The 27,998-nt window shown below is 39.0% G+C and overlaps 1 protein-coding gene across 1 annotated transcript; it reads right to left on the bottom strand.

The window, feature by feature from the left end:
• efl1 (elongation factor like GTPase 1) lies at positions 1–27,117 on the bottom strand. The gene is made up of 23 exons (XM_088413935.1): positions 27,076–27,117; positions 26,699–26,797; positions 26,288–26,355; positions 25,710–25,794; positions 24,636–24,769; positions 23,779–23,916; positions 23,262–23,470; positions 19,942–20,065; positions 19,021–19,100; positions 18,786–18,922; positions 18,583–18,705; positions 16,800–16,899; positions 15,848–15,978; positions 14,327–14,472; positions 12,384–12,519; positions 11,119–11,250; positions 10,892–11,039; positions 7,370–7,499; positions 5,302–5,428; positions 3,573–3,777; positions 1,817–2,322; positions 1,536–1,720; positions 1–351 (listed from the first exon to the last, which is right to left on the bottom strand). The coding sequence occupies exons 2-23, from the start codon at positions 26,787–26,789 to the stop codon at positions 163–165; spliced, it is 3,324 nt and encodes a 1,107-aa protein (XP_088270061.1). The 5' UTR covers positions 26,790–26,797; positions 27,076–27,117; the 3' UTR covers positions 1–162.
• Positions 27,118–27,998: the final 881 nt, after the last annotated feature.

The following is a 27,998-nucleotide window of genomic DNA, read 5'->3' on the forward strand; positions in this document are numbered from 1 at the left end:
TTGTTTAGTAAAAATATCATTACTTTAATCAGGTGAAATCCAACATTTGTCTTGCAATGCCAAATGATTGAAAGGATAGTACATTAAAAAGCTCAAAGCTAGTAAGCCATTTAGCATTTTGATTCCTACCAAATGACTAAGCCGAAAGTATATTTTGCTTTTTTATTTGTTTTTGCTTAGGGTTCTTTGTTTTTCCGCATGTTCCACTATTTTCTCTTCCACATAGAGGCCTTTCCGGCGGCGGACAGCATTCATGTATTTGAGTGCCTGGTTTGTGGAGTCTGCTTTTTCTCCAAAATGCAAGTATTCTTCCTCAGTGGTAGGAACCCAGTATGGATCACTGCTGATCACCTGTTAAAGGAAAGCAGATTGATGGTGAGTCTAGAAACCCAGTGTTGGAGATTAATGGTAAATTGTCATAAAAATGACATTTAGTAAAGAGAAAAATAACTAGTAATAATTGACCAACTGTACAACAAAAAAGTTGAGTATGATTTCATGTCAGACATTAGGGGGAGGAGATTTTGTCTCCAGGTGAGAATCTTATGCTACAGTTTCTAAAGCTTCCTGGTCTTCCATACTTGTCATTTTTCATGAGCTGGAGTCAAAGATCGAAGACTTTCAGAAAACCACCACATGACCGTCATCTGCCTCATGAAGTGCAGCGTATCTTTTTTGCACATTGAATTCGATTTTTTTTGATGGAGGTGGATGCTTTTTGTTCTGCTCCTCTCCCACACTTATCTTGCTGCTTTGATGACTTCGCCCCGTGCTCTTTACAGTCTCAATTATTATTTTAGTCTCCTTTCACAAATTCAACCGTGGAATTACTCAGTTTTTTGCCCCTCTGGGACAATCGCCGCTGGATGGGAGGCAATTCATCGACTCATGGATTACTTGAACAAGTGGAGCCCATCTTGTCCATAGAGGATGTGGAGGAGATCTACATTATTGAAATTCTGAAAAATACGGATCCTCTTTATTGAAGTTGGTGGGTTCCTGATTTTTTGCAAAATTTTCCAGATAGGCACGACTGGATTGGAGAAAAACTGAGTTTCCATGCAAAAATTCTCATGCAAAACTGTTATCAAGGTGGATAAGTTAGTGTCACCTCGAAAAACCGATTGCTAATTTGGTTAAATGAAGCCTTATTGGGAGTCACGTGATAAAAACTCAAGGTTGACCACACTGTTGGCCTGTCCCCAAAACGTATGTTATCTGGACTTATCCCTTGGAAAGAAATTTTGCTAGACACTACACCACCACTAATCCATGTGTATACTGTATACAAGTCTGTGAAAGCAAGAGTGGACAGTAGAGTTAATGCTAGCCTGTTTGTAGGCGGTACTCATTGTTGCTTTTTTGTACAATTTCCCTGCTTGTTTATGTCCTTTACATGTTGTGTCCAAGAAATCCATGAAAGCATATAATTGATTCAGATTAGTCGAAGAAAATGTCAAAGATCAGATCACATTTCATGACCAATTTATGCATACATCCAGATCATTTCAAGTGGTGGGTGGTGAATTACTTACCTCCCAGTGACTGAATACCATTTGTGGACTCGCTAGACCACTGGTCCTCTTGCGAATTTCATCGGCAAAACCAAAACTCTCAGCGACAGGCAGAACAGCCTTGATGATGAATATTTCAGTTCCTTCCTTCATTTCTTCATGGAGGACACGGCCTTCTCGCTTCCCAAGAACGCCATATACTCGGCCTGCGTATGAAAAAGATGCTGGGTAAGACCGCACCAAAACACAGAGTGATCATGGATTTTGAGACCGTCAGGGCAAAATATTTATCACTCTCTTACCCAGCACCTCTGCAGTGGCCATGATTTCACAAGTATACATCGCAGCCATAAGTCTTTGCGGCTGGGCCTGGAAAGCATGGCGGCATGCCTCCTTCATGGCAGCAATTAGTTGGCCTGAAACGGGTCCATAGCAATCTGCAGAGGTAGACTCTTGCCAGCGCTTGGCTTCACTTTGCTCAATAGGCGCGCTTGCTGCATTAGTAGTTTCTGGTACTTTGCTCGCCAAGTCCTCTTGCAACATGGAATTTTCGTCAAAGTTATTTTGATGTGGCGAGTGTGAGGACTGTACGTCCCATCTTTCGATGGCGAAACATACACCCATGAGGGGCTCTTCACACATTGGCCCTGACAGGGTCGCTAATTGGAAACCATTGACAATACTGTTGTCAAACTCTCGTATAGTTTTTGTGCCATCTTTCCCACATTTATCTTCTTGACGCAGACACTGCCACAGCGATGGACGCTGATAACCCTCCAGTTTGTTCAGCAGAATGTTGGGGCCGCACCTTCAACAAAACAACAATTCACAAGTTCAAACCAACAAACCATTGCACATTTTCTACTCAGGCTTCCTTACAGGGGACTGTTTGAAATGATCAAGGGCCCTATCCCACTGAGGGGCGAACGATGGTGACTCAGCCAATTTAGCAGCTTTTTATCTTTGTTAAAATCTCATTAGAGGGTTGTTCAAGGTTGCCAGTGTTGCAAGAAATTTTGACGAGCACTACAGGAACTTTTAGGCAATGTTTCTGAATGTTTGCGCATGTTCAAAATTGCTTCGCGACAAGAATAGTACCGGCGGATCTCTGGTGACATTTGGCGAACACATTCGACCTTGAATGACCTCTGACGAGATAAAAAAGCCACTACGTTCGCTGACATTCATCTTGGTATAATTTATTAAATTCAGTCCATCTTACATTGAATAAAATAGTTTTGATCTAAAAAACTTTTTTAAAACTGGACTCATTAATAACAGCTTCTACATCAGACCACAACACCAGTATACTCTATTTTTTTCTTGTTAAATTATGCAGCACTGTGCCATGACATTTTTATAATTCATTTGTTAAAACTTGGCGTAGAGTGAAAAATAATTACTGTCCCAGTTGATGGGTTTCAGATGTCATCTCAACAACTCTCACCGGTCGAAACTTATTTCATGCATAGTTTGTCTGCATCTCATTTGAAGTTGGTGGCATGACTCGGGCTGGTTCAACCCTGAGCTGCTATGGCAACTCTAAAGTTTCCTTGAGCAAGATAATGAAACCCCAGTTGCTCCTGATGCTCCTTCACTTGGTGAAAGGTGGTTTGAGCACTTTGCGGGTAGAAAGAACTATAAAAGTGAAAGCATCTTTACCACATGGCAAAAATTGCCTTAGCGCTGCTGTGTAGAGGCGGACATTTGACATTTAAAAACTTACACTTTTTTTTTAAAGAATTTTTTTCATGAAATGTTTCAGACATGCTCAAATGATGGTACCCTTAGAAAATTAAAAATAATTTGACTAAGGACATTTTCAATCAAGCCGTGTGTTCAACAGAAACATTTTACAAAACTGATGAAGAGGCCTGCATAAAAATGAAAAGAAAAACAACAACTGAAATGCCTCTCTACATGCCTGGAACTGAATAACTGAACTGAATGAAGACTGAATGCATTTCTAATTTGATCAAGATAGCATAGGTTGAAATAAAAAATATATATAAATAATGAGGAACAAAAATATGTTTCATATGTTTCAATGTTTCAAACCTGCGAGGTCCAAAGGCCCAGATGTTCTCCACAGCATTCCTCCACTTCCTTCCCTGGAGCAAAAGCTCCAATTGGGCCTTGAGGTCAGCGATGGCTTCCATGGTCCGAACAGTAATGTCTAGATTCTTGCCTTCCCTCAAGGACATATTGACTTGTTCGAGAGTTCGAATTAGTCCTGAGCTCTTCTCCAGAAGACACGTCACCTCTGAAAGAAATTTTTCATGTTACCACTGTATACATGGAATACATACATACATAGAAGTATACATGTCTCTCCCCGAAACCCTTCGGAAAACAACAAAGAAAAAGTTAAAACAGACATTCCCCACATGAATAATGACCATGTACCTCTCTTATGAAGGATCTATTCAGGAAGATTTGAATGTAGCCGCGAGGGAGTACAAGCCAGTTCCCTCTTGTGCCGGTGACAACCCAGGTAAATAAGGAGGGTTGTTTCAGGAAGGGCATACGACGTAAAACTTTTGCCCTATCAAATATGCAAATCAAAACTAAGACTTTCATACCAGATTGATCAAGGCCTGGGTTAACGACCGCCAGCAGAGCTTGAATGAGGCGTTTTTTGGTAATGTCCTGGAGGGTGAAAGAGTATCCAATAGAGTGAAGACTCTGAAGCTAAAATAAAAGGTGTGATATTCAACGTTGTTAGTGGGTATGCCCCACATGGAGCATGTGCATTAGAGGGAAAGGAGAAATTGGTTGGTTGGACCTTGATGAAGTAATGCAGGGCATTTGTAGAAACGAGAGAGGTACTGTATTATTGGTGCAGACTATAATGTTCATGTTAGTGCAGGAGGTGATGAGGTGATGGCTGGTGTGGTATTCAATGCAGAAGGTCAGACGGTGGTTGACTTTGCAAAGAAAATGGAAATCTGTATTGAATACTTTCTTCTAGAAGAGGCATGGTGGCATGACTCAGTAGTAGATCTGTTATTTCCCAACAGAGAGGTTGTGAGTTTGATCTCCTGATCATGTAACCATAACAAACTGTCCATGAGCAAGACATTGAACTCAAATGCTCCAGGTGTTGTGTTCAGTAGGTAAATGAGTTGGAAGTGTAAAGTGCTTTTGAATACCTAAGGTAGAATGCACTACATAAGTGTAGTCGATTTAGTCTTTCGCACGAAAACAGGATGAAATATTAGAGTACACAGACAACATCTTGTGAAGACGATGTAATCCCTACGATCAGTGACTGCAAAGTAGTGGTGGGTGCAAGTGTAGCTAGACAACATAGGATCGTGGGAATTTTAAAACATCACTGAACATAAAACGCATATTTTTGGAATGTGGGAAAAAGTCAGAACATTTAAAAAAACGTGAGCAGATACAGAAATTGCAAAGGCCACATGAGAAGGCTAAAGCCTAGATTTGAACCCAAATTCCTTAAAACGCAAACCACTCGACCCATGTCCGAACCACATGGTTGCCCAGGTAGAAAGTAAATACATATTAAAATCAGGCAACCTAGATGTGGGGCAAGATCACTACATTCAACAAACGAATGAATGGATGAATTATTGAATGGACAAACGGAGCTGACAAATCAGATTATGAAAAAATGTGCTCAATAGGACTACAAATTGCCTGAGCATATGTTCAAAACAAACAAACAAAAACACCCATAGTGCCTACTTTGTTGAAGAGCAGTGAGAACAATGGAAACTAGGAAATAATTGTTATAAATTATTGGTATGTTATTAGGTCTTACCCTTTGGCAAGGGGATTGCCCGGACGCTGACAGTGGCCAGTTTATTTGGTGTGGTGAGTGTGACCAAACCACTACTGTCAACATGAAGGGTATCTGAAGAACAACTGTGAGAACCTTCTTCTTTTACCTATCGTACAGGAAAATACATACGATGATTTTTACTTGTTTATTGTTGTCAGCCGAAATTGTCTACAGTTTTGTCAATCACAGCGGGAACATTATTTGCATTTATCACAAATTAGTAACTGCATATGAGAAAAGTTGTTAATGAACTGGATAAAGCGCTAAATAACATTGTTTCATGTTAAAAACAATGCTGCTGAATGCAGATCTCGCACGTTAAAAACAATGCTACTACATAAGTGTAGAACTTGTATGAAAAGTAAAGCAGACTAAAACCCGTCAAAGTATCTTTGCGAAAGACACTGAACCCTACTGGACAAAGGCAGTAAGTTGCGTGGCAGCAGCAGCCTCCCAGTGGTGCATGTATGAAAGTGTGTTTGAATGGGTGAATGTGTGGCTTTGAAAGGTGCTTTGAAAGCACCATATATGGTGTAGATAAAAGTGCTATGGTGTAGATGTGCATTTACCATATGATTTGGAGAATTGAGCTTTATTTCCCAATGATTGCAAAGCACTCCAATTTTTAAAACTACCGGTAATTTTTACAGTTACAAACCCAATTCCAATAAATGTGGAACAATGTGTGAGACAAAACCAGAACAAAATGATTTGCAAACCATGTTTAACCTATATTGAATTTGCTACAAAGACATAATATTTACCGTTCAAACTGATTTAACTTTGTTTCTAGCAAATATAATTGTTGAAAACAAAGTTGATTATTAGTACAGTGGACGCCCAGTTTACGACGTCCCTGCCTTATGGTTTTTTCACCTTATGACATGGGCCGTGACGGGGAGAAAAAAACAAACTTATGTGTATATGTTTGGTACGCAAGGACTATGCTTTTAAAAAACGTTTATAAACGTGTTGTGTATTGAATGTCAATGGTGCTTTAAGAGAAAACAGAGCCCCATATCGTTGCAAATGCAGGATTTTGAACTTCGCGTTTATAACGGTCAGTGTGGTTCTTTTCCTCTTTTGCCTGGCGGACACGATGTCCCAAATTTCTGCAAACAATTTGAAATGTGGACTCATCAGACCAAACAATACTGTTCCGCTTTGCATCGGTCCACCTGAGATGAGCGTGGGCCCATAGAATCCGGCAGCGTTTCTCCGTGTTGTTGATGAATGGCTTCTGCTTTGCATAGGAGAGTTAAGTTGTACTGTATCTATAGATGTAACACCAAATTGTATTTATTGACAGTGGTTAGCTGAGGTGTTCCTGAGCTTGTCTGGTGATATCCTTTATACATTGATGTTGGTTTTTGATGCAGCTTTGCCTGAAGGATCGCTGGTGATGTGCAATCAATGGTGGTTTTCAACTTAGAGATTTCTCCGGATTCTCAAAACCCTTTGAAGATACTGTATCATCAAACGTAGATAGTGGAATCCGTTAACCCTTTGCGATTGCATATTGTGGAACATTGTCCTTAATCGTTTCAACTATTTTCTCAAACACTTCTTCACAAAGAGACAACCTCACCCCTGATGGAGCATTTCGGAGAAGCTCCTTTTATATCTAACCATAACACTCACCGGTTCCTAATTAGTCTGTTCACCGATCGGATGTTCCAATCAGGTGTTTGATTAGCATTCCTCAACTTTCCCAGTATTTTTTGCCACCTGTCCCAGCCTTTTTTGGAACATTTTGCAGGCATCAAATTCCAAATGAGCTAATACTTGCCAAAAATTTAAGCTCAACTGTCTCAACATTAAATATTTTGTCTTTGTTGTGTATTCAATTGGATATTGATTGAAAATAAGTTGCAAATCATTGTAGTCTATTCTTATTCACAATTTACACATCTTATCAATTCTATTGGAATTGGGTTTGTAAAAGACAGACATTTCTCACTTGGTTTTAAAAACATAACCCGTGCTTTTCAACTACCGAATCAGCCACGGTTTTACATGCAGTATAATTTCAGAAAGGTTCGCCCACCTGGTGAATGACGGCCACTTTTTGCTGTTTGCCAAGATCTTCATTCACCATGTCCACTTTTGGGGGGCGCACAACCGTCTCTCGGAATGGAATGATGGGTTTGGATGCGCTAATCTCAATTTTTGCAAACCTTTAAAAAACAAGTCAAAATTTACAGTATGTTAATTGAACAAAATGACAGAAGATAATTACTTGCTGCTGTACAATAGTCTAGATAGCTAGCTCGATAGTTAGATCTTTATTGCAAGGCCTGTCGACATGCAGCCTCAAGAGTAGGCCTCAATGTTCTTAGATAAGAAAAGAATAACACAGGGGATGAGGAGGAGGAGAAAAAAAAAAGTCTTCTGCCATTTCCTTAGCAAGGGCTTGTGTATGTTGCGCACAAGTGTCCTTCAGCCCATACGTTAGAAAAGAAGGGAGCATTTTATGTTATCAGTCGGAGGGCACTTGGTTGAAGAGGGGAGAAGGAGATTGTAGTGTCTGCAGTATTCTTTTTTTCAAGTGTGCAGATAATTGTTTTCCGAGCAGGTCACTAAACTATGTGATCGACCTTGAGACCATAGCATTAAAATCTGAATGTAGCTTCAAATGACTCAGCAATCAATTCTTTGAGCCGAGACGCCAACTTCTCCATTCTAATTTCTACAAATGGCATCCAAATTGGGGTTAAGGTCACTCACTGCATGAGTCTGAGTGTGGTTCGCTCACCCAAATGCCAAAACCTGAAAAATGACCTCAAGTAATGCCAGTATGTTATAATAAATTTGAGTCATGTTTTTTTGTTGTTGTTGTGTATGCGTCAGAAAAAATTATGTCAAACCAATTGCAGCAACAATTGTTAATGTATTGCATGACAATAAAACGACAACTACCCTATTCATGTACAAGTCCTTTTTTTTTCCTATTTTTCATCCCGCATATTGGGGGGGTTGACCTATCCCCACAACTCAAAACAGACCAATTTTCTTGACATATCTGTGTTTGAATCACATTGATTCTAATGCGAAATAAGTATTATCAGTTCATTTACAAGGCTTAAATGTGCATCCGTTTTAGAGTTTTTTCACACGAACATCGTGAAAATGCACTTTGGTCAAATGCCGCTCAACTGAAAAAAAATATCCACACAGCCTCTTTGTTAACAACAAAGAGGCTGTGTGGATATTATTTTCTGAAAACGTTTGACGCATAATGTAAGGGAAAAGACTTGACTTATCTCCTTCAGTCCTTGGACTCGTGCTTAAACAAGCCATTAGAAGACAAAAATGACAAAAAGTGGATGTTAGGTGGACACACAGGTGGACTGTGTGTAAGACACAGCAAAGGGCTACCTTATTCGCTCTGGTCTAGTCGTCATTAGCGTAGAGAATATCCCACGTAAGATGATTAGCAAACAATTTGACTACTCGTGGAAGAGTAACGAGCATGTTTGAACAGATGACAAGGAAAAAGAGTGTAATAAACCTTCACACAAGCACAGGACGAGAATGCCTACCAACAAAAGTAAATACAGACCTCTGAGTGAACGCATGAAGTTTATTTGTATAGCCATGAATCATCAAAGGGTTTGACAGGTGAAAAATAAGTCATACAGAACATCAAAAATACACAACAGCATCCCCTGAACATAGCTGCCAGAAGGAGAAGGAAAAACCCCATCTGGGGAAAATAAGAAACCTTCAGAAGGTGAAAGACTGTGTTACCCAGAAATCTGTCCCTCAGAACCTACTTGCGCGAACAACGCAGAGACAAAGATTCCAAGACAATGGCAGTCATCCGCCGAAGGGTACAATTGAATGATATTTGTGCCGCTGCTTCCTGGTCGACGCCACTTTTGCCAGGTTTTCTTGTGTGGATGTTGCTGCTCCCCATCTGCTGGAGGTCGTTGTCATAAAGGTTCATTCCATTAATTCTTCGTGACCTCACTGTTACTGGTCATTGCAACTGGTCGATGCAACGGTGCTTTTGAGTGTCTCATGGACGCCTTCCACTCGTTTGCTATATGAGAACAGATGGAAGTTGTTCGTCTTGTGATATCCGACCCATGACGTGAACACTGTGACTTGTCCTGTTCCTGCTGTTTTGGATTCCCTGCAGTCTCTCCTTGATCTAGGGCACTTTCCTTCCACACTTGAACAAAATAATGCTTATGTTGCTGCCATTGATGTCTGACATGTTTAAACTGCATTCTGTGCCCGAGGCAAGGTGGAATAAACCCAGGAGATCGACCCCATAGTAGCTGTTAGACTGAGCTGCTGAGGGAAATCAACGGCCAGCCCCAAGACCTCTGACCTTGGGTCGCAGGGTTCTAGGGGACAAGAGGGGCAACAGCTCTGAGCCTCTCCAAAGTGACCAGTGGAGCAAAAGTCACCAGAAGCAGGCACTCAGCACCTGCAATAAGAGTACCGGTAATAATATCTCTAACTTATTGTGAGTAGTGCAACCAGAAAGGGTTCACATCTCCTCACTTTTTCCACAGTCATGTTACTGCCTCAATCCAACCTATATTAAATTAATCTGATACCTCAAAATTCTATATACAATACCCCGTTATGACAATGTGAAACGTTTTTTTTTTTTTTTTACCTTCTCTAGAACTGTGACGTTTGATGTCGCTTGGAAGCACAAAGTTTGAACTCCCTCCACAAATTTTTGAATAGGTTCAAGTCTAGAGACTCGCTAGACAACTCCAGAACCTTGACATGCTTTTTATGAAGGCACATCTTGGTTGTCCTGGCTGTGTGGATTGGATTGTTATCATGCTGAAAGACCAAGCCATGTTTCACCTTGACCAAAGGAAGGTTTTTATCCAAAATGTCACCATAGATGGCCCTATTCATCTTGCCATTGATACAGATACGTGTCTTCCCAGTCCCTTTTTCAGAAAAGCATCCCCGAAGCATGTTGTTTCCACTCCCATGCTTCACAGATGGGATATTGTTCTTGGGATGCAACTCAGCATTTTCCTTCCTTCAAACATAGCGAGTGATGTTTAAACCAGAAAGCTGAATTTTGGTTTCATCGGATCACATCACATTATCCCTCCTCTGGATCGTCCAGATGGTATTTGGCATATTTCAGACAGGCCTTTACATGATTTTTGTGCAGTAGGGGAAGCCATTTCCCAGCTGCCTTCATGGAGCACCACTCCTAGGATGTATACATATTCCATTAGCTAATAGTATTTCTAACTGTTGATCTTTTCTCGCAAAGTTGTTTACTAATTGCAGTTTTGACTCATCTCAGCTCTGTGCAGTGGTACAAGCTTATTTCTGGTGTCTTTGGGAAGCTCCCTAGTCTTAATCATGGTGAAGACTTGAGTATAACAGTGTGAAGGTGCGTGAAGGTATCTCTTATGCATCTAATCACTTCAAACATTTCAAGTTGGGTCTTTATAGATATTTTAAAATTGAATTCATGAAAAGATGCCACAGAAAGATTACAGGTATTATCTCAATTTTTTTTTTTTTTTTTTTAGATATGCCAGTATATAGGAGTTCCTTATGACGCTCTCATCCATACCTGTCTTTGAGGTCATCGAGGCAACGTTGTAGGTGAACCTCTCCAGCAGTGACCAAAACATGCTCGCCTGTCTCCTGGATTAGCACTTCGGCACAGGGGTCTGCTTGGTTCAACAGACGCATCCCATGCACAAGTTTTGGCATCTCACCTGTTGCATCAATGAAAAGAAAGGGTTATATATATTCAAAATGTATGCATTTAAGAAAGGGGGAATGTCAAAGACATACTTGGGTGTTTCGGTTCTATGGCAACTCGAACAATGGGTGATGCCTCAAAGTTGAGTGGGGTGAAAGGTGGGCAAGCAGGAGTGGTGGAAATAGTAGCTGACTTCAAAACAAACTCTTCTACACCTTTTATACCTATAAAAGTATGTGAGCAATTAATAAACAAAAACATTTTGACATAAACACATTTTGACAAAGATATACTGTACATCACTGTGCCATTTGTTATCATAAATGTCAGAACGGGTTTAAAAATATGAAATTCACCAAAATGTGATATGAGATTCCAGCCCGACACAAGCAATAAATGATCATTGTTTAATTCTTTGGCCTTATTTAAAAATACCAAGTCACTTTTTTGAAACAAGTGATGCATTCTGATTTTGCCAGGTAAACTTATTTTTATATGTAAAAACTCAGAACACTTATTGTAACTGTAGTAATGTCAGATACATCGTTAACTTTGTGTGTAAACAACAAAAAGAGAACAGCTCCACTTTACTCTGAAGGCAACTCTGGCACTCCATGTTATCCGTTCTATGGCCGAGGAAAGCAAACGGGAAGGGATAACAGTACAGTTACTGTATAATGTTTGATAATCTAAGATTTAAGTAAATATGTGAAGGCATATTTAGGCATTCCCAGGCCAGCCGAGAGACATCGTTTGTCCAGCGTGTCCTGGGTCATCCCCGGGGTCTCCTCCCAGTGGGACATGCCTGGAACACCTCACTAGAGAGCTGTCAGAAATGGAAGTAAATACTGCAGATACCAAGTATTCTTAGTTTCTCCTCCACCATTCTACAAGCCAGGTGAATGCGCTTGGTTGGCTCCATTTCTGTATTGAAAGCTCAGCTGGCTGTGTTGCCTCTCTCAGTTGCATAGTTGCAAAACTTTTTAACTTTTTGCGACGAGCGAAATAAACGTAATTTCTTGTCGCCATACGTGACCTTCGCGTCGCCAAACGCACCTTCATGCCATGTTGCACGAATTACATTGACACCAATTCAAAACATGCAATTTTTTCGCCTTTCATATGTTGGGTCTGAACGCAGTATAAGGGGCCGCCTGGACGCCCTGCAGAAGAAACTCATTCTGGCTGATTGTATCTGGGTGTAAAGAAAAGTTTGACATAACTTACAGTGTTTGTTAGGTGTCTTTATTAGAAGTACATAAATATGGACACAAAGGCCATTTATTGTGTTTGTGCTGTTTGTAAACACATCATTAAACAGCTAAAAAACAAAAAGTAATAAAATTGTCTACTGTACCAAGCACATTGCCAGAGGGAACCTCTTCAAGCTCTTCTAGTTCTCTGCCCATAAGCAGGTAGACATTTTCAATGGAACAGCAGGATAGATGAGGCACCTCGGGTAAACTGTCAAAGGGACTGCATTGTTCAGGCAGCTGGCAGGCACAAAAGAAGGAACAAGTACACAAACATGAATTGCCAAAGAATCACACCTTTAGTCACAATTTTTCCCCTTCTTCACAAGTCTTACTGTCAAGCTAATATGAATTGGCTCACCGGGATACACATATGGAAAAAAAAAAAAAATCACAAGATTCTGGGAATTTCTTCTTGTTCCAGACAAAAGACAACTGTAAATTTAACTGTCTGATTCAATGATTCAATAGTGGCACGTACCATTATAGTAGTAGTATATAGATTTTTTTAGGGATGTTTGTTTGGTGAGTGAGGATGAGATGATGAGACTCTTATTCAAAGACAGTTAAAACAAGGTAAAACTTATTCAAATTGTTGTGGTTTGAAATAATTATATTGAATTGATTATGGATGTCTGACTGAATGTCTGAGGCAAAAAGTTTTTTTTTTTTTTTTTTTTTTTTTGTGGGAGCAGCAGCATAAACAGGAAAGCACAAACGCTTCAAACATTAATTCCAGGGTAATCCAACCTGTGCTTCAAATACATTCACTCAGCAGTGGCAGACCGGCAGTCCTAAATCATTGCCGCAGCTGCTAAGGCTGAGCGTTACCATGTTTTGGGACCAAAATTGCTTGTTAGCTTTCAAAAGCAGTTTTGCATTTTAATGTCAGTAAAACACCTAGTTTTATCCTCATTATTTGTTGTTGGAATAGTCACAATCAGCCGTGTGCCTCGTGAGGACGAGCGGTCAGGATGATGGATGGATGAATGGATGGATGCATGTTGCGTGGCCCGTGACATTGAGTGACAAGGGGGCAAGGCATCCACATGGTAAGGGCTGGGGTCTGTGCAAACAAGCCATTTTTCTTCCTGTTTATAAATATCAGTATTATAAAACTCTTATTTATTAATACATTAAGTTACCAGTGTACCAAATGTAATTTATATGCACATACTACACTGTGGAAACTATAAAATACCTTGTTATAGGTCCTTCGAGTCATTACCTCAATGCTCGGGGCTAAACTAGCGAGCTATGCAGCTGAACGGAATTCATGCATGTCATTCAGCGAAAAAAGCTGTGTTGTGAGAATCCTCTCCGCGATAACAAATAAAGTACCCTAATAAGTAGTGCTTCTTAGGAGGAGTCACTAAGCGTATAAATTGCTAAAGTGAAATCCAGAGTTGGGGAAGAAAAAGTGCTTATGTGTACCACAGACTTTACACAAAATGCAGGTTGGAACTGTGTTCGGGCAGAGAGCAAAAAGTCTTGAGCAGCAAATTTGTAACACGTATCGAGTCAGGCAGCAACGTTCGCTGGCTGCCCAATATATTTCAACTACAAGATTTTTTTCAAAAACATGCAATGTGCTTTTTTTTTTTCACATTGAACTCTCACACTTGATGCGTACTTATGATGAAAATTTCAAATCAATCTTTTTGAAATTGCTAAACCTTTACATTGAGTTGCCCAGTACTTATTGGCCCCAGGTTATAATCATCCATTTTGCATCCAAACGCTTGTCCTTACAAGGGGTGCCGGAGCAAGAAGACAGCAGAGATAACGGTCTTTGGATAATAGATGAGGTACACACTGAACTGGTTGCCACCCAATTGCAGGGCATACATAAACAATCAAATATTGACATTCACTAACACACCTAAGACCAATTTGGAGTTTATTTTTTCTCCCATGCTTGATATGTTTCTATTAATATTGAATAATTCTTTTTGAAAAATTTAGATAATACAGCATCTCTAGTTTCTCCTTTTGTGTTTTTATTAATTTGGCTATTACTAAAGCTTTGTGAGAATATATTGTTTACCATGCTCAGGCCCTGGGCAGGATCATATTTGGGTCCAAGAATGAATATTCTTTGTCCTTTCTTCACCACCCCGCTGTAGACCCTGGCAAATGCTATGAAGGTTTCCCTTTCTTCCTTCTCTTTCATCACTTGAGTTTCTAGCTCACCTGCCAAGAATGAGAAAATAAATATTCAAGGTGATTCTCTGAGAGGATAAAAAACATGACTACAGTGGACCCCCGGTTTACGAACTCCCTCTTTTACGAACTTTGCATCTTACGAACATGGACCGCGGCGTTTTTTTGTCCCCCTCTTACGCACAAACCTTTCGTCTTACGAACAATCCAACATGCCGGTCAAAGTGTCCCTACTATTTTTTTTACTTTGCTGCATCAATAAAATCAAATGTTCTCACATGTCACGGTAACGGCGATATGCTATTGCTCTTACAATGTCACAGTCACTGTCTCAGTCACGGTGTCAGTCACGGAGATGCCAATATGCTATTGGTCGATTAAGGTAACAGTTTCCGTCTCAGTCACGGAGATGCGGATATGCTATTGGCCGGCGTCACGTCAATCACAGAAATGCCGATATTGCTATTGGCCGAACGCCTTCATCTAGCTTGATGGCACAGCTGGTCGGTGTGTTGTGAAGACTTTGCAAACTCTTGCAATCTGTTAGACATTGCTTCTAAAATTGCTAGTGGCGGTAAAGGAAGAAGTAAGAGGATGTTGACAATAGAAATGAAGCAGGAGATAATAAGAAAATATGAAGGAGGCGCACGCATAGTTAACCTTGCTAGTGAGTTTGGCCGTAACCGCTCGGCAATCTTCTAAGGGCAAGACTTTCCTTGCCAGGGGACGGACCTCGATCGACAACAAAATGGAGAGGCTTCTTCTATTATGGATTAAAAAGAAGGAAATCACCGGTGATATGTTCTAGTTTGAGAAAAGTTCTCGTTTAAGAAAATAAATAAATTCTGCGCGTTCGTCTCTGCTCCCCTCCGCCTCCACCCAGCTCAAGTCGCGTCGTTTAAACAAATTTGGGGCTTTAAAACAAGTTTTGATTTTTGGTTTTATTCTATAGTGTAGTGTTACATTGTAAAATAATAAAAAAAATAAAGCTGGCTACTTCACGGATTTCACTTTGCACGTGTTAATTTTGGAACGTAACCCCCGCGATAAACAAGGGATCACTGTATACACAATCCAATCAAGTGTTTTTGTTTTTTTTAAATTATGATTAGAATCAGAATGGTCTATTGGACACAATACATTTATTGAAAACATGCACAATTAGAAGATGTCTGGTAGATAACAGTATATTATGCAAACACACAACGTATTTCTCGTTATGTTATTGTCGTCTGAAAAATCATTGACTGACTGAACACAAATGTCTTTCAACACAACACAACAAAAAATGGTCACAAACTGTGATGTGGGAAGATAACATTAAAATTCAGGGGAAAAAAAATACTGCAAAGAAATTGAATGAGAAAGAAAACAAAAGATAAACCAAGCTTGGCGTAAAATGTACCTGTTTCCACGGGAACATTCAGTGGTTGGCTTTGTTGCCCTACTGCTGCTACCTGCTGAGCTGCCACCCTTTCAGCATGCTTTTGCCTTGCAATTTCCCTGCGCTGGGCAATCTCTGCCTGAGTTAATGGTCTGCATTTAGACACACAGTTTACAAAGACAAGTAAAACATCCATCCATGCACCTAACCATCCAATATAATTATAGACTACACACGAAAGCATACACACAAATCTGCAAATGCACAGACAAAATTACGAATCTGTCAATTAGCGTGACAAAAGTAAAAAAACTGTCAACTTTATCTACAAATACACAACACAGAAGCGTGTTTCTTCTATTCCAATCAAAAAGGGCAGTGGTAGGTCTACTGTTTGGCTGCCTGTAATGTTTCCTAACTTGAAAAATGAAAAACTTAAAAAGAAAAAAAAGAAAATAAAATAAAAGAGGAGTCCTTACAAGCAAATTTGATCGAACAGTAAATCCAAACAGCAGCTTAGTAATGACAATGTGTTGAAAAACATAACATACATTTTCAGTCTACATGATCATACAGCGGTACTGTGGTGCTAACACAGCTCGGCACACTGAAGCAGCGGCTAGAGGGGTGAGGTGGATAAACTATTACTTAGCAAAATTGGGTGTATTGTATTTTTGCTGTTAAAAGCTTACTTTTCAAATCTGTACAATAAGCTTTTTATCAATTTGTGCCTGTACTGTATGATAAAAATGATAATATTGAGATTCCCAAAATTTTAGGGGCGCTATTATTCATGTTGAGTGTGTTGAAGCACCCCTAAAAAAGGGCTAGATATCTCCAAACCTGCTTAGTTCCTATACCCTGCGAGTTTTACACTGTATACACAAATCCATATCTTTATGATATTTAAAATAATAAAATATAAAAATGAAATAAAAATAATAGTCATTTACCAACACCATTTCACACTTACCTTTGTTTATTCTGAGGTAAGGCTTTTGTGTCAACAGCAAACATCTTGGAAACAAAAACTATGACCGGCGCATTTTCATTGCTTGAGCACTGGAGAAATGCTGCAAAACACCCAAAAGAAGCATAAAATAAAAGACCAAAAAGAAACATAAAATATTCATTAGACATACAGTGCAGAATGACGATATCTGATACCATGTTTAAAGGGACAATGTGTAAGATTTAGACATTTTTTTCTTTTTTTTTGTCTTTTTTTTTGTCCATTAAAAATAAATATGAATAAAATAAATTATAAATTTCAAAAAATTGCAAATAGCTGTGTTCTTTACAACCAACAGTATGTTTTAAATATAATCATAGGTCTAGTTATCATTAAATTATATTACATGGGGGGCATCACTCCTCCAGAGCCCGCCATGTCTGTTATATCTACGGACAATGGTAAATGCAGCGCCTCCTGCTGTCCGTAATGAAAAACTGTCTAAATCTTACACATTGTTCCTTTAAGTTTGACTTTTGTCTGTTTCAATCATCTTGAGTTTGTTGTGGCCATGAAATTGACAAGATCATGGGCTGAGCTCATGGGCCTCTAGAATGGGGGGTTAATTGGTTTCGCAAATAATTGGGACCGGAACCTCCACACGTTAAGTGAAAAACGGTGAAGTGCCTGAGTTTTTTGAATGTGAAAAGTATTTATACTATATTATATTACATATTTACTAATCCTAAATTAAAATCTTAAATTATTCAACCTTATACATTAACTGTAATGTTATCTCATCCCTTCCTAGCCATTTGGCTGTAGTCTCAAAGAGACCTGCGGTTACATTAGCGACGCCCGGAAGTCTAATTAAAGTGAACCCTGTAGCTGACCAAACATGACTATAATCATAGTTTACACTTAAAATTCCAATTTATTACAAATTCATTTATTTATTAAGAAATCTAGGTAAGAGATTTACAATGCTCCGGTGAACCCTTTTTCCTCCTCTCCCTGGAGTCTATCTAAAAGCGTGTGTGTTTCATGGGTACTAAATCAGGGATCTCAAAAGTTTTGGCATCAGGTACCCCTTTTAGAAAGCAAAATTTCAAGGACCCCCAATGAAAATGTTTGCGTCAACTATTGCAAATGTTTGTGGAAACAAACAAACAAAAAATCTTTTAAGCCAAACATATGCGACCTTTTTATTCAGCAACATATTCAAGTATATTTGTTACTTTTCTGCGATACTGAAGTTTAGAAAATAAAAATTGAACGCCTCTTTATAACAGACCGAGTCAATTTCTCCTAAAAAGGTTGCTGCCAATTGTTTAGTCAAAAACAGCATTATAAAATAAAATGCCACTTTAGCTTTGCTGGCTTCATCGCCTCGTTAGCAAGCAATCATAAGACGCAAAATGCATTTTGACAAATTTCAAAATTATTACATTTTTACAAATATACTATACATAACATATATTACAGAATTGTGTATATATATATATATATATATATATATATATATATATATATATATATATATATTCTATCAAGGTACACAGCACACTATCAACAAAGGCCAGAGGCGGCGCCAAAAACAAAGACAAAGCTAAACGAGGCACAAATCTTTAACTGTTAAAAGAACTAAATCACTTGCAAAAAACCCACTTTATTTCTATGGACCCCCTGCAGTCAGGCCATGGACACCCTTGGGGTTCATGGACCCCACTTTGAGAACCACGGCTCAAAACATAAAACAAAAAAAAAACAGAAAAAAAAAGGAAATAAATATTCCAATTCATACCATTTTTCAGTCCCTGTGTCCTCTCAGGTAAGGTGTCAAATCGGCGCACTCCTACACTCATTAGTTTCTCCACCCTCTCTTCCGCTATATCGAGTGGACTTGGAAGCTTTTTACATATCATTGCTACAGTCAGTGTTAAAGAAAAATGTTGACTGAACAGGACCAGAAAACCAATGAGTTAATTATCTAACAAAGAAGGATACAGAGAACAGCCTGAGACACTGGCAACCACTGGCTGCATATAGCAGAAAGAAGAACTTTAGGGTCAGAGTGATTCAAATCCCTGGCCATCACCTTGACACCAAGCGAGGCGAGTACCTTCTCAATCTTCTCCTTATCTCTGTGAATGAAAAAAAAATGACAACTTGGCATGGATAATGAAATCTGTTGTAAGAATGGTTGATTTTTACAATTTCAACAGTAGATTTTATAACCTACCTACGAGTAACAACAGCATCATACAAATTCCAAATGTTATCCAAGACAAGCTGCACAAAGAGAGGCTTCTTGCCTTTGACCTAAAAAAAACAAAAAAAAAAACCATGAACTGTATCAGGGAGGTTGTCCCCAACCTGTTTCACCACAGACCAATTAATTGAAGTACAAACTTTTTGGGGGCCCGAAAATATGTGCAATGAGGTTGGGGATAGGTGTGGTGTGAGACAGCAGGTGCATATTCTACATTAAAGCAATTGCTCTGGTTTGTTGCGAACACGTATATTTCCCATTCGGAATTCATCTATTTTTTGACAAGGGTGGGCAGTGGCCAAAGGTACACGTAAACGACTCGAAACAAGAAGTTTTATACTGTGTTTTGCGACATGAATTTTGGACTTAATACCTCATTTAAAACAGATAGAATTGATGATATTTATGGTTTTTGAACAAAAGTTCATTTGTGTTCAAGAGTGCCAGGTTTTGGGCAATAAAGGTAAGGTAAGCTCTTAGTTTTTTGTCCCTGGTCAACATTTGACTTAATTAGACTGTAGTTGAGTGTGTGATCATTTGAAAAAGCGCACTCAAGCAACAAGTTGTTACTCACGAGATTGAAAAGTCAAAAGTTGTGGCTGTTGACCTAAACTTGTTTATTCTACTCCTAAGCAATCTTCTCAATGGCAGTGAATCTTATTTTTCTGATAACAGAATAAAAATAGCATGTATGTGAAGGCCTAAGCCTTCCCAAATAATTAAGGTTGAAAGTGTATAGCATACGTGTGAAATACTCAGCCTTCACGCAATGAGAGTTGTGTTAAATAATATGACCGTACTGTACACTCGTGTTTTAAAAATGAATTTTAATTTTTAAAACTTAAACCTATAAAATTAACTTAAATGAGTGTTGCACCATGATGACATTACCTGAGCTCCCTTCATGATCTTCTTAGCTTTTGCATTGAGGTAGAAGTCCCCCCACAAGGTTTTGAGAAGAATCTCTGGATTAATGCCAATCCTCTCACTGTACATGAGGGCAAAATGTTGGATGCTGTAAAAAACAAATAATAAAAATTGCAAAATCTCAAGTTAAAAAAGGTCCTGGTCAAAATGCTTGCCAACAGAAATAAATTTGACGCAAGATACTAAATCCCAACCTTTTTCCAAAACTCATGGGCACATTTTGACATTGAATATCTCAACTATGATTATGTCAAAAAGAAATAACAGGTCCATCTACAGGTATTACAGTTCAGCAGAAGCACGAATAGTCCTACCCCTTGTTCCCTATATTAACCGACATGTTAAATTTAGACACTAGCTTATTTGTATATAGTAATTAACCGAATGTATCCAACTATAAAACAAAAACACACACCTCTTAACAGTTCGGAAATTTCTACAGGTTCTCATGTCAATGACTGACTCATACATTTTTGTTCATTTTAAACCTCCCTGAACACAGGTTCCTTTTTCCCAAATGGTTCCCATTTTTTTAAAGCCATCGTCCCATAAATTAACACCTTTTACAGAAACACACATTTTATTAGTTTTAATACGTGCCCCTTAAACTGTAACAACCCTCTCTGTTTTCGAAAAACAACCAAGTCATGTAGCAAAGTTGGTTAATTTATGGTTAATACATATCGTGTGCTATTTTTTATTTGACTCAGTCATAAAAATATTTTCTACATTTTTTGATTGATTCCACCCATTCCACCTTTTGGAATGGGAATCGCTCCTTCCATGTTCTCCTCAGGGTGGCTCCTGGTAGAGTGGTCAGCGCATCTGCCTCACAGTTCAGAGTCCTGAGTTCAATTCTAGCTGGCTGTGACCTTCCTGTGTGAAGTTTGCATGTTCTCCTCAAGCCCGCGTAGATTCTCTCCGGGCACGCCGGCTTCCTCCCACACTCCAAAAACATGCATGGCAGGTAAATTGGACACACTAATTTGTCCTTAAATGTGATTGGGTGCACGAATGGTTGTCTGTCCCTGTGTGCCCTACAATTGGCTGGCAACCAGTTCAGGGCGTACCCCAGCCGACTGCCCTAAGACAGCTGGGATAAGGCAGTAGCAAGCTAGCGACCCTAGTGAGGATAAGCTGCGATAGAAAATGCATGGATGGATGTTCTCTTTATTCCAGGTCTTTGTATGTCATTCTATGTAATTCAATATTACTCCACATCGTTTGACAGGACACAAAACCAATGAGAAGAGATGCCTCACAAAATTGAGTCTACAAGAACAAGGCAAGGCAAGATTTCTGCAAAATTTGTGATACAAAATAATGCCTTGTATAACTTTTTAATATTTTCAAAATGGTTTATTTGAACTGGGCAGACTGCAACAAACTTAACATCATGACAGGCAAATGTAAACAAATAGGAGAGTTATTTTTGTTTCACTGTCCAGCTGCAGCTGAGCTAGTTAAACAAATTGCACAAAAGATTTAACAAAGATTTTTTCAAATGATTTCAATTTTTTAATTATTGTTTTTGTTTGTTTTTTTTACAGTAACTATTTCAGTGCCAGGTCTTATCCAAAAAGGCAACCCCCAAGAGTGCCAGTTGATTTTGAGTATTTTGACACATCTTCCATTGACGACAAAATATTTTGGATTTCATCTACACCAAAAAACAGTAATTAAGAATTGTATTCCGTGTATGTATTTCTTTAGTAATCACTATTTGAAAGTAGGTCATTTGATTGACACTAAGCTATTTTGGACAAAATAAAAAATTGATTGAGTAATTTTTGTGAAAACAAGAGTTTTCTGTACAACAGTGACTTTGACACGAATATTTTTTTTTTAGTGGCATCTAAAACCTCTTAACAGTCCATTAACTTGATAAAACATAAATAAAAACAATAAAAATATGTTGGCAATATCACAATTTCCGTATATATAACTCCACTACTAGAGTGCTTGATTGGCATTGGCTTAATATTAAAGGGACAGTGTGAAAGATTTAGACTGTATTTCATTAAACAGAAATACATTAAATGATTTCAAATTTCAAACACTTGCAAATGAATGTGTTCCTAATGACCAACCATATTTTTTAAATATAATCATAGGTCTAGTTATCATTAAATTAGATTACATGGAGGGTGGCACTTCTCAGGAGGCGGCCATGCTTATAGCTACAGACAATGGTAAATGCAGCACCTGCAGCACCTCCTGCTGTATGTAATGAAAAACGGTCTAAATCTTACACACCATCCCATTAAGAGGACCATTGGCCATCATGTGTCAGTGTCATATATCCATTCATTAGAAAAAAAAAAAACACAAAGCACATGAGAATTCTTGTCACAACCTAAGTATTTGACATGATGAAAATACTTGTTGGTGGCACTGGAGTTAAAGGGGGCCCATGGCCCCAACGTGACTATGTCTGGCCACATGCAGTTTAGTGAAGGTGGCAAGACCAAGCCACTAGGATTGGCATCAGACAAATTGATAATTGAGTGAAACCAGGACAATTATTCTGGTTCTCACATAATCAATCTGGTTTTGAAATGGCGGTGCTGAATTTAGGCACGCGGAAGTGTTTGTACGGTATGTAACTCTTCCCGCCACTGAAGCTGCGACACAGTTGTCCCCTCCAGCCGCTTCTCTTGGTTGGGCCTGGCTTCTGCTCTCACTCAGATGTCACGGTGACAATGAATATTTACAGAGCTACTCCCGCGGTCCTCCCCATCTGTGTTGATCTTGAGACCCCGCTGTGGCAATGGGGTCCCTTTGCGAGGTCTGATCCTTCTAGCCGCCCACCTTGGTTGGCAACTAGTGTTAAGGATTGGTGGAGATCCAAACTCAAAGTTGGAACTGACTAAGTATGTCAGAGGGACACCCTGAACCGTTTGCCAGTCAATCGCAGGGCACACGGAAATTAATGACCACTCTAACACACACACACACATACCTAAGAGAAATTTCAGTGTTCAATTGACCTACTATGTGTGTTTTTAGGGCTGTGGAAGGAAGCCGGAGTACCAGGAGAAAATCCACACGGGTATGGACACACAGTGCAAACTCCACACGGGAATGCCGGAGCCGGACATGTAAACATTTGTCCACCGTGCCCCCCCTGGACATCACAAACCTGCTTTTCTTTTTTAACTTTTGAGCTGGTTGCTAACTTTTTCATAGTTGCAATGAAAAAGAAGAATCAAATGCAGAATCAAATTTACCTACAACATATAAAATATTAACAAATACATAAAATGAAACTAGACAAGGCTCACCTGAAACCCCATCCATCCAGAGCACTGGCAAATACCACATTTCCTTGGTCCGGAGAGAAGTAGAGATGAGAGTCATCAGCCTTTTCTAGCCCTGCACTCCAGTCATATACTTGATCTCCCGACGGAGTCTCACTTCCTTTTTCTTCTGTTTTCTTTGCATGCTCCTCCATCACTCTGGATGTGAACAAGGTTCCTGTGACCGCATTTACCTCAAAGAAAATACATACAGTAATAGCATCACTGTACTGTAGTTGAAATATTTCTTAAGGCTACAATGGGGTGTGTTAGACCAGTGGTCCCCAACCCCTGGCCCAGGCCCACTGGGCCGTGTGGGCTGCATCCAGAAAAATGTTTTGGAGACGATTTAGTTTAACAGTTCATACGTTTGTGGTTTATCTGTTTTTTGGCGCCGCCTCTGGCCGCTGTTGATATTACATACATAGGGAGAAGCATGATGTGGGTTTTAGAACACCAAAAGGTTGGGGACCACTGTGATAGACAATTGCTCGATCCTCACCTGTTCCATGATTTTTTGCAAGTGAGTATAAGCCTCCTGAGGGGTAAGCTTAAGCTCCAAGATAAGTCGGTCAATTTTATTAATAACCAGAACTGGCCTGATATTTTCCCACCAAGCCTGTCGCAGCACAACATGGGTCTATCATGACGGTAGAGACAAAACAAATATTAAGAATATGAAAATTAAGCTCAGATCAGAACAAGTTTTCAGTGAGCAAAACTGGTTTTCTTCAACAATAAATGTATACTTGAATTCTTTCTGATTGAACACATTCAATTAAAACTCAAATATGCAAGTATAAATATACAGAACAACCATATTTTTAAAAAAAATGATCGATAAAATTAACCTAGCACCACTCCAACTACTTACGTATCAAATAATAAATAGTACAATGTGGACTCCTTTCATGATGACGAGCGTTTTCTGCACACCCACATGCGCCTTAATCCCCCCCTCCAATCTTACTTTGAGCGATAACACATAGCACGCTCCAGGAAAGTAGCATATGATAGCATGTTAGCCACAGTATTAGGCGCAGTAGCAAACTTATACAGATACTGTTACAGCAAAGCAGAAAACGGATAACAGCAACTGTAATGTCATAGGCTGCTGCAGCCGAAGAGGACTCACGTATGATACGCAATGAAAGGAGGCTACGGCTGTACAGTGCAGTTGCCTGTTAAGCAGGTGATGCGGGAAGCAAAAGAACGGTTTTGACAGATTTGGATGGTTTTTAATAAATAGGACTTTTAAAAAATCACAACATACCGCCAATCCAGCTATCAGCACAAGCCTACTCTACAGTAAGCAAGATCAAGCCAAATAGTGAAACTGGAAAATACTCAAAATCATACCTGAGGGCAGACTCCCTCCACAGCATCAACAACAACAATAGCGCCATCACACAGTCTGACAGCAGTGGAAACCTCAGAGGAGAAGTCAACGTGCCCCGGAGAGTCAATCAAATTCAGTAAGTAATTGTTATCACCTGACAGAGACAAAAAAAGGGTATTTATCAGTCATATATATATATATATATATATATATATATATATTTTTTTTTTTTTTTTTTTTTTTTTTTTTTAAGGCTCTTACCCCCTGCTCTCACCAATCAGCAGCGAGCTACTGTACATGTCACACAAACCAGCTCTGAACTGGTCAAAAAAAAAAAAAAGTCTTTTTTTTTTTCCCCCTAACCAACGCTTGCTTTAATTGTGTTCCTATTTTTGGTGCCGAAAATGATTGGCACAATATTTGGGATTTTTTTCTTAATTTATTTATTTATTTATTTTTTACAGCAAATGTGAGCAGAGTTAAGTAAAAAACATTACTGGTTGAAAAAATCAAAACTATTGGGATTATAAAGTACACAAGAGTGGGAATGTGCATGTGAATTTTGGTGGCGATTGGTCAGTTTCCATGCATTTAAGGGACCCTAAAGTTTTTACAACAGCCAGCAGCTCTCTGGCATGTATGCTAAATCCTGGAGCTACCTAGCTAGCACAGCTAACTGTCCACTGCCACAGTCGCCAGACATTGATCAAATACCAATGCAACCAAGTAATCGGGTTTGAAGAGTCTTCTTACCAAGGAGATACACGGCATGGACGGCCACTGCTCATCAGAGCCGTGGGGGGCATTTCCAGAGGGCGTTTTGGAAGTTATTTATTATTTACTGATTTCTCCAAAGCAAATAGATAAAATTGAAATGCAAGCTAAAAATCATATTCCTGATTAAAAAATACATACACTGCGCTTGTTAGTGAAAATTTTTAACATCTTGGCTTTAGGCGTCCTTTAACTTGAATTTACAAAGGCATCAAGTGTGGAAAGAGAGACTCCCTATAATGCAAACATTTCTGATAGCGTGTAAATAATACTGGCAGAATTACTCCATATCTCGAAATAATGCTGAATGTTTTTCTTACCCTCTTGGTAATGAAGAGCGATGGCACTGGACTTCATAGTAATTCCTCTGATTTGTTCATCCTCTCTACTGTCCAAATACCTTAGCTGGAAGATTACCATAAGCGAGAGCATGATGGAGGACACGGATAGAAGGTCAAGTTAAGACTCACGTTATAATGAATATTGATTACCAACTAAAGTGCCACGGCATCAGAGTGTGGTGTGAGAGATTGGGTGTTCTCAGAAAGCTTTCAATTCCACTGAATTTGACTGAAAGTCATTATAAATTACAAATGTTAATTTGCCAAAACCTCCATTACAATGCAGAAGGTATAATAAATTCATGGGGGTGGCATGGCTCAGCAGTTGAGTGCTAGTCTCCCAACAAGGAAATGTCGACGTAAACTTGAGCAAGATATTGAATCACAAATTGCTCCTGATGCTGCGTCATGAGTACGTGAAATAATTGTTGATTAATTTGATAATTAACTACTGGATTCGTTTTGACACCTCAAGTATCTGGCTTTCCATTTTTTGTAAACATGGAAGCGAGAACATTTTTACGGCACACACAGGATATATGTAGACAAAATCTTACCTTTCCTGCCTGGCGACTTGATATGATACCATTACTTGCCACTAAGCAATCCGCAAGAGTGGTTTTACCTGAACACATAGAGATCGTGGATTGAAACATTTTGATATCATAACAATTTTAAGACAAGCTTGTCATGTGTTTCTTTGTCAACCAATGTCAGTCGAACTTGAAAGTGGTGAACTGAATTTTAACAGATGGACAAGCTGTTAAGAAAATGGATGGATGGAAGGTTCCATCCCAGATAATACAAGTCAATGTAGTGCTAAATACTGTTATTACTGTAATGTGCTTACTGCATTAATAATTGGATGGGTCTACTCTTTAAGGAGAAACATGTTTTACTACTCTTGTATAGTTTCTATGATCAAAATATGAAGTAAAATGAATGGGAAGGTCAAAGACTAAACTCACCGTGGTCAACATGCGCCAATATGCAAAGATTTCTAATATTGGCTGGGTTTTTTTGCAGTTCAATTATCTTATTCAAACTGGTATGCCCCATTTCGAAACCTACAGGTAAAGGTACACAGCACACACAATATGAGAGCGACGATGATACATAGTCAGTGTATTATGATAATCAAAGCCATCAGTGTTGCACAAAACAAAGCTGCTAACTATGTGACCAGCCGGTGGGATCACTCGCGACCCAAATTTGTATAAAAGAGACAAACAAACTTAAATTACGACACGACTGATATTGGCTCCACACAAGACTTCATGGGAGGTAGCGACGTACAATACATTGAAATGGCTGTGGATTATAGCGACATTATATTCAAACTCACGTGCATCGCCACAACTAAAACAGTTTGTTCCGGGTTGAAGAGGCGCTGGATGACGTAGTGTGTCTTCTACTGTCGTATTTTCGGCAGTGTAGACGTTTACATGGCACATTACTGCCGCCTCAGACATTACGTTTCAACTACAATAAAATAATATCACCAAAAAACAACTAAAACAAAAAGCAATAAATGAAGGGCCCCCTGGGCCAGTTCAAGAGGTAAATAAGCTCTATTTTGAAGTTCGGATTAAAAAAAAAATGAAACAAAACAGTTTAGCTTTCGGCAAACTAAAACCTACATAAAACAAAAGCAATTCGAAAAACGCTCCAAACAACACAACTGCAACCGCCAAAACGCTGCAAATGAAACTAATAACAATAATGTAAAAAATAAATAAATGAAATAAAAATAAAAATAATTCAAACACGTTTAGTAAAAGTCAAAGTCAAGTTTATGGTCAATTTCTTCACATGTGCTTAATGTACAAAGGAATCGAAATTGCGTTTCTCACTATCCTCTGCGTTTTACATGTACAATAACAAAGTGCAGGTGCGCAAGACAAGACAATCCTAAAAACTAGATTCTTATCTATAGTAATGTAATGTGCAGTATGTTATATCTACTTTGCCGAGTGTTGCTAAACTAATAACTAAAACTAAAAACTAAATACAAAAAACAGGTATGGCAAGAGTACCCCAAGACAAGACATAAGTAGCAGCATATGACAAGACAATCCAACAGTACGAGACAAAGCAAGACAACTCTGACTGGTTGTCCTAGTTGAAAATATGTGCTAAGTTCACAAAAACAAAGTTGCAAACCACAGAACACTTGCAAAAACACAGCCAGTGTAAAACGACGAGGCGGAAAGTGCAGTATATTGGCCACTAGGAGGCGTCTAACTAACTAACTAACTAACTAACTAA

Source organism: Hippichthys cyanospilos, chromosome 4 (assembly GCF_059441005.1).
Source record: "Hippichthys cyanospilos isolate Australia breed blue-spotted pipefish chromosome 4, RoL_Hcya_1.0, whole genome shotgun sequence".
NCBI classification, from domain to species: domain Eukaryota; kingdom Metazoa; phylum Chordata; class Actinopteri; order Syngnathiformes; family Syngnathidae; genus Hippichthys; species Hippichthys cyanospilos.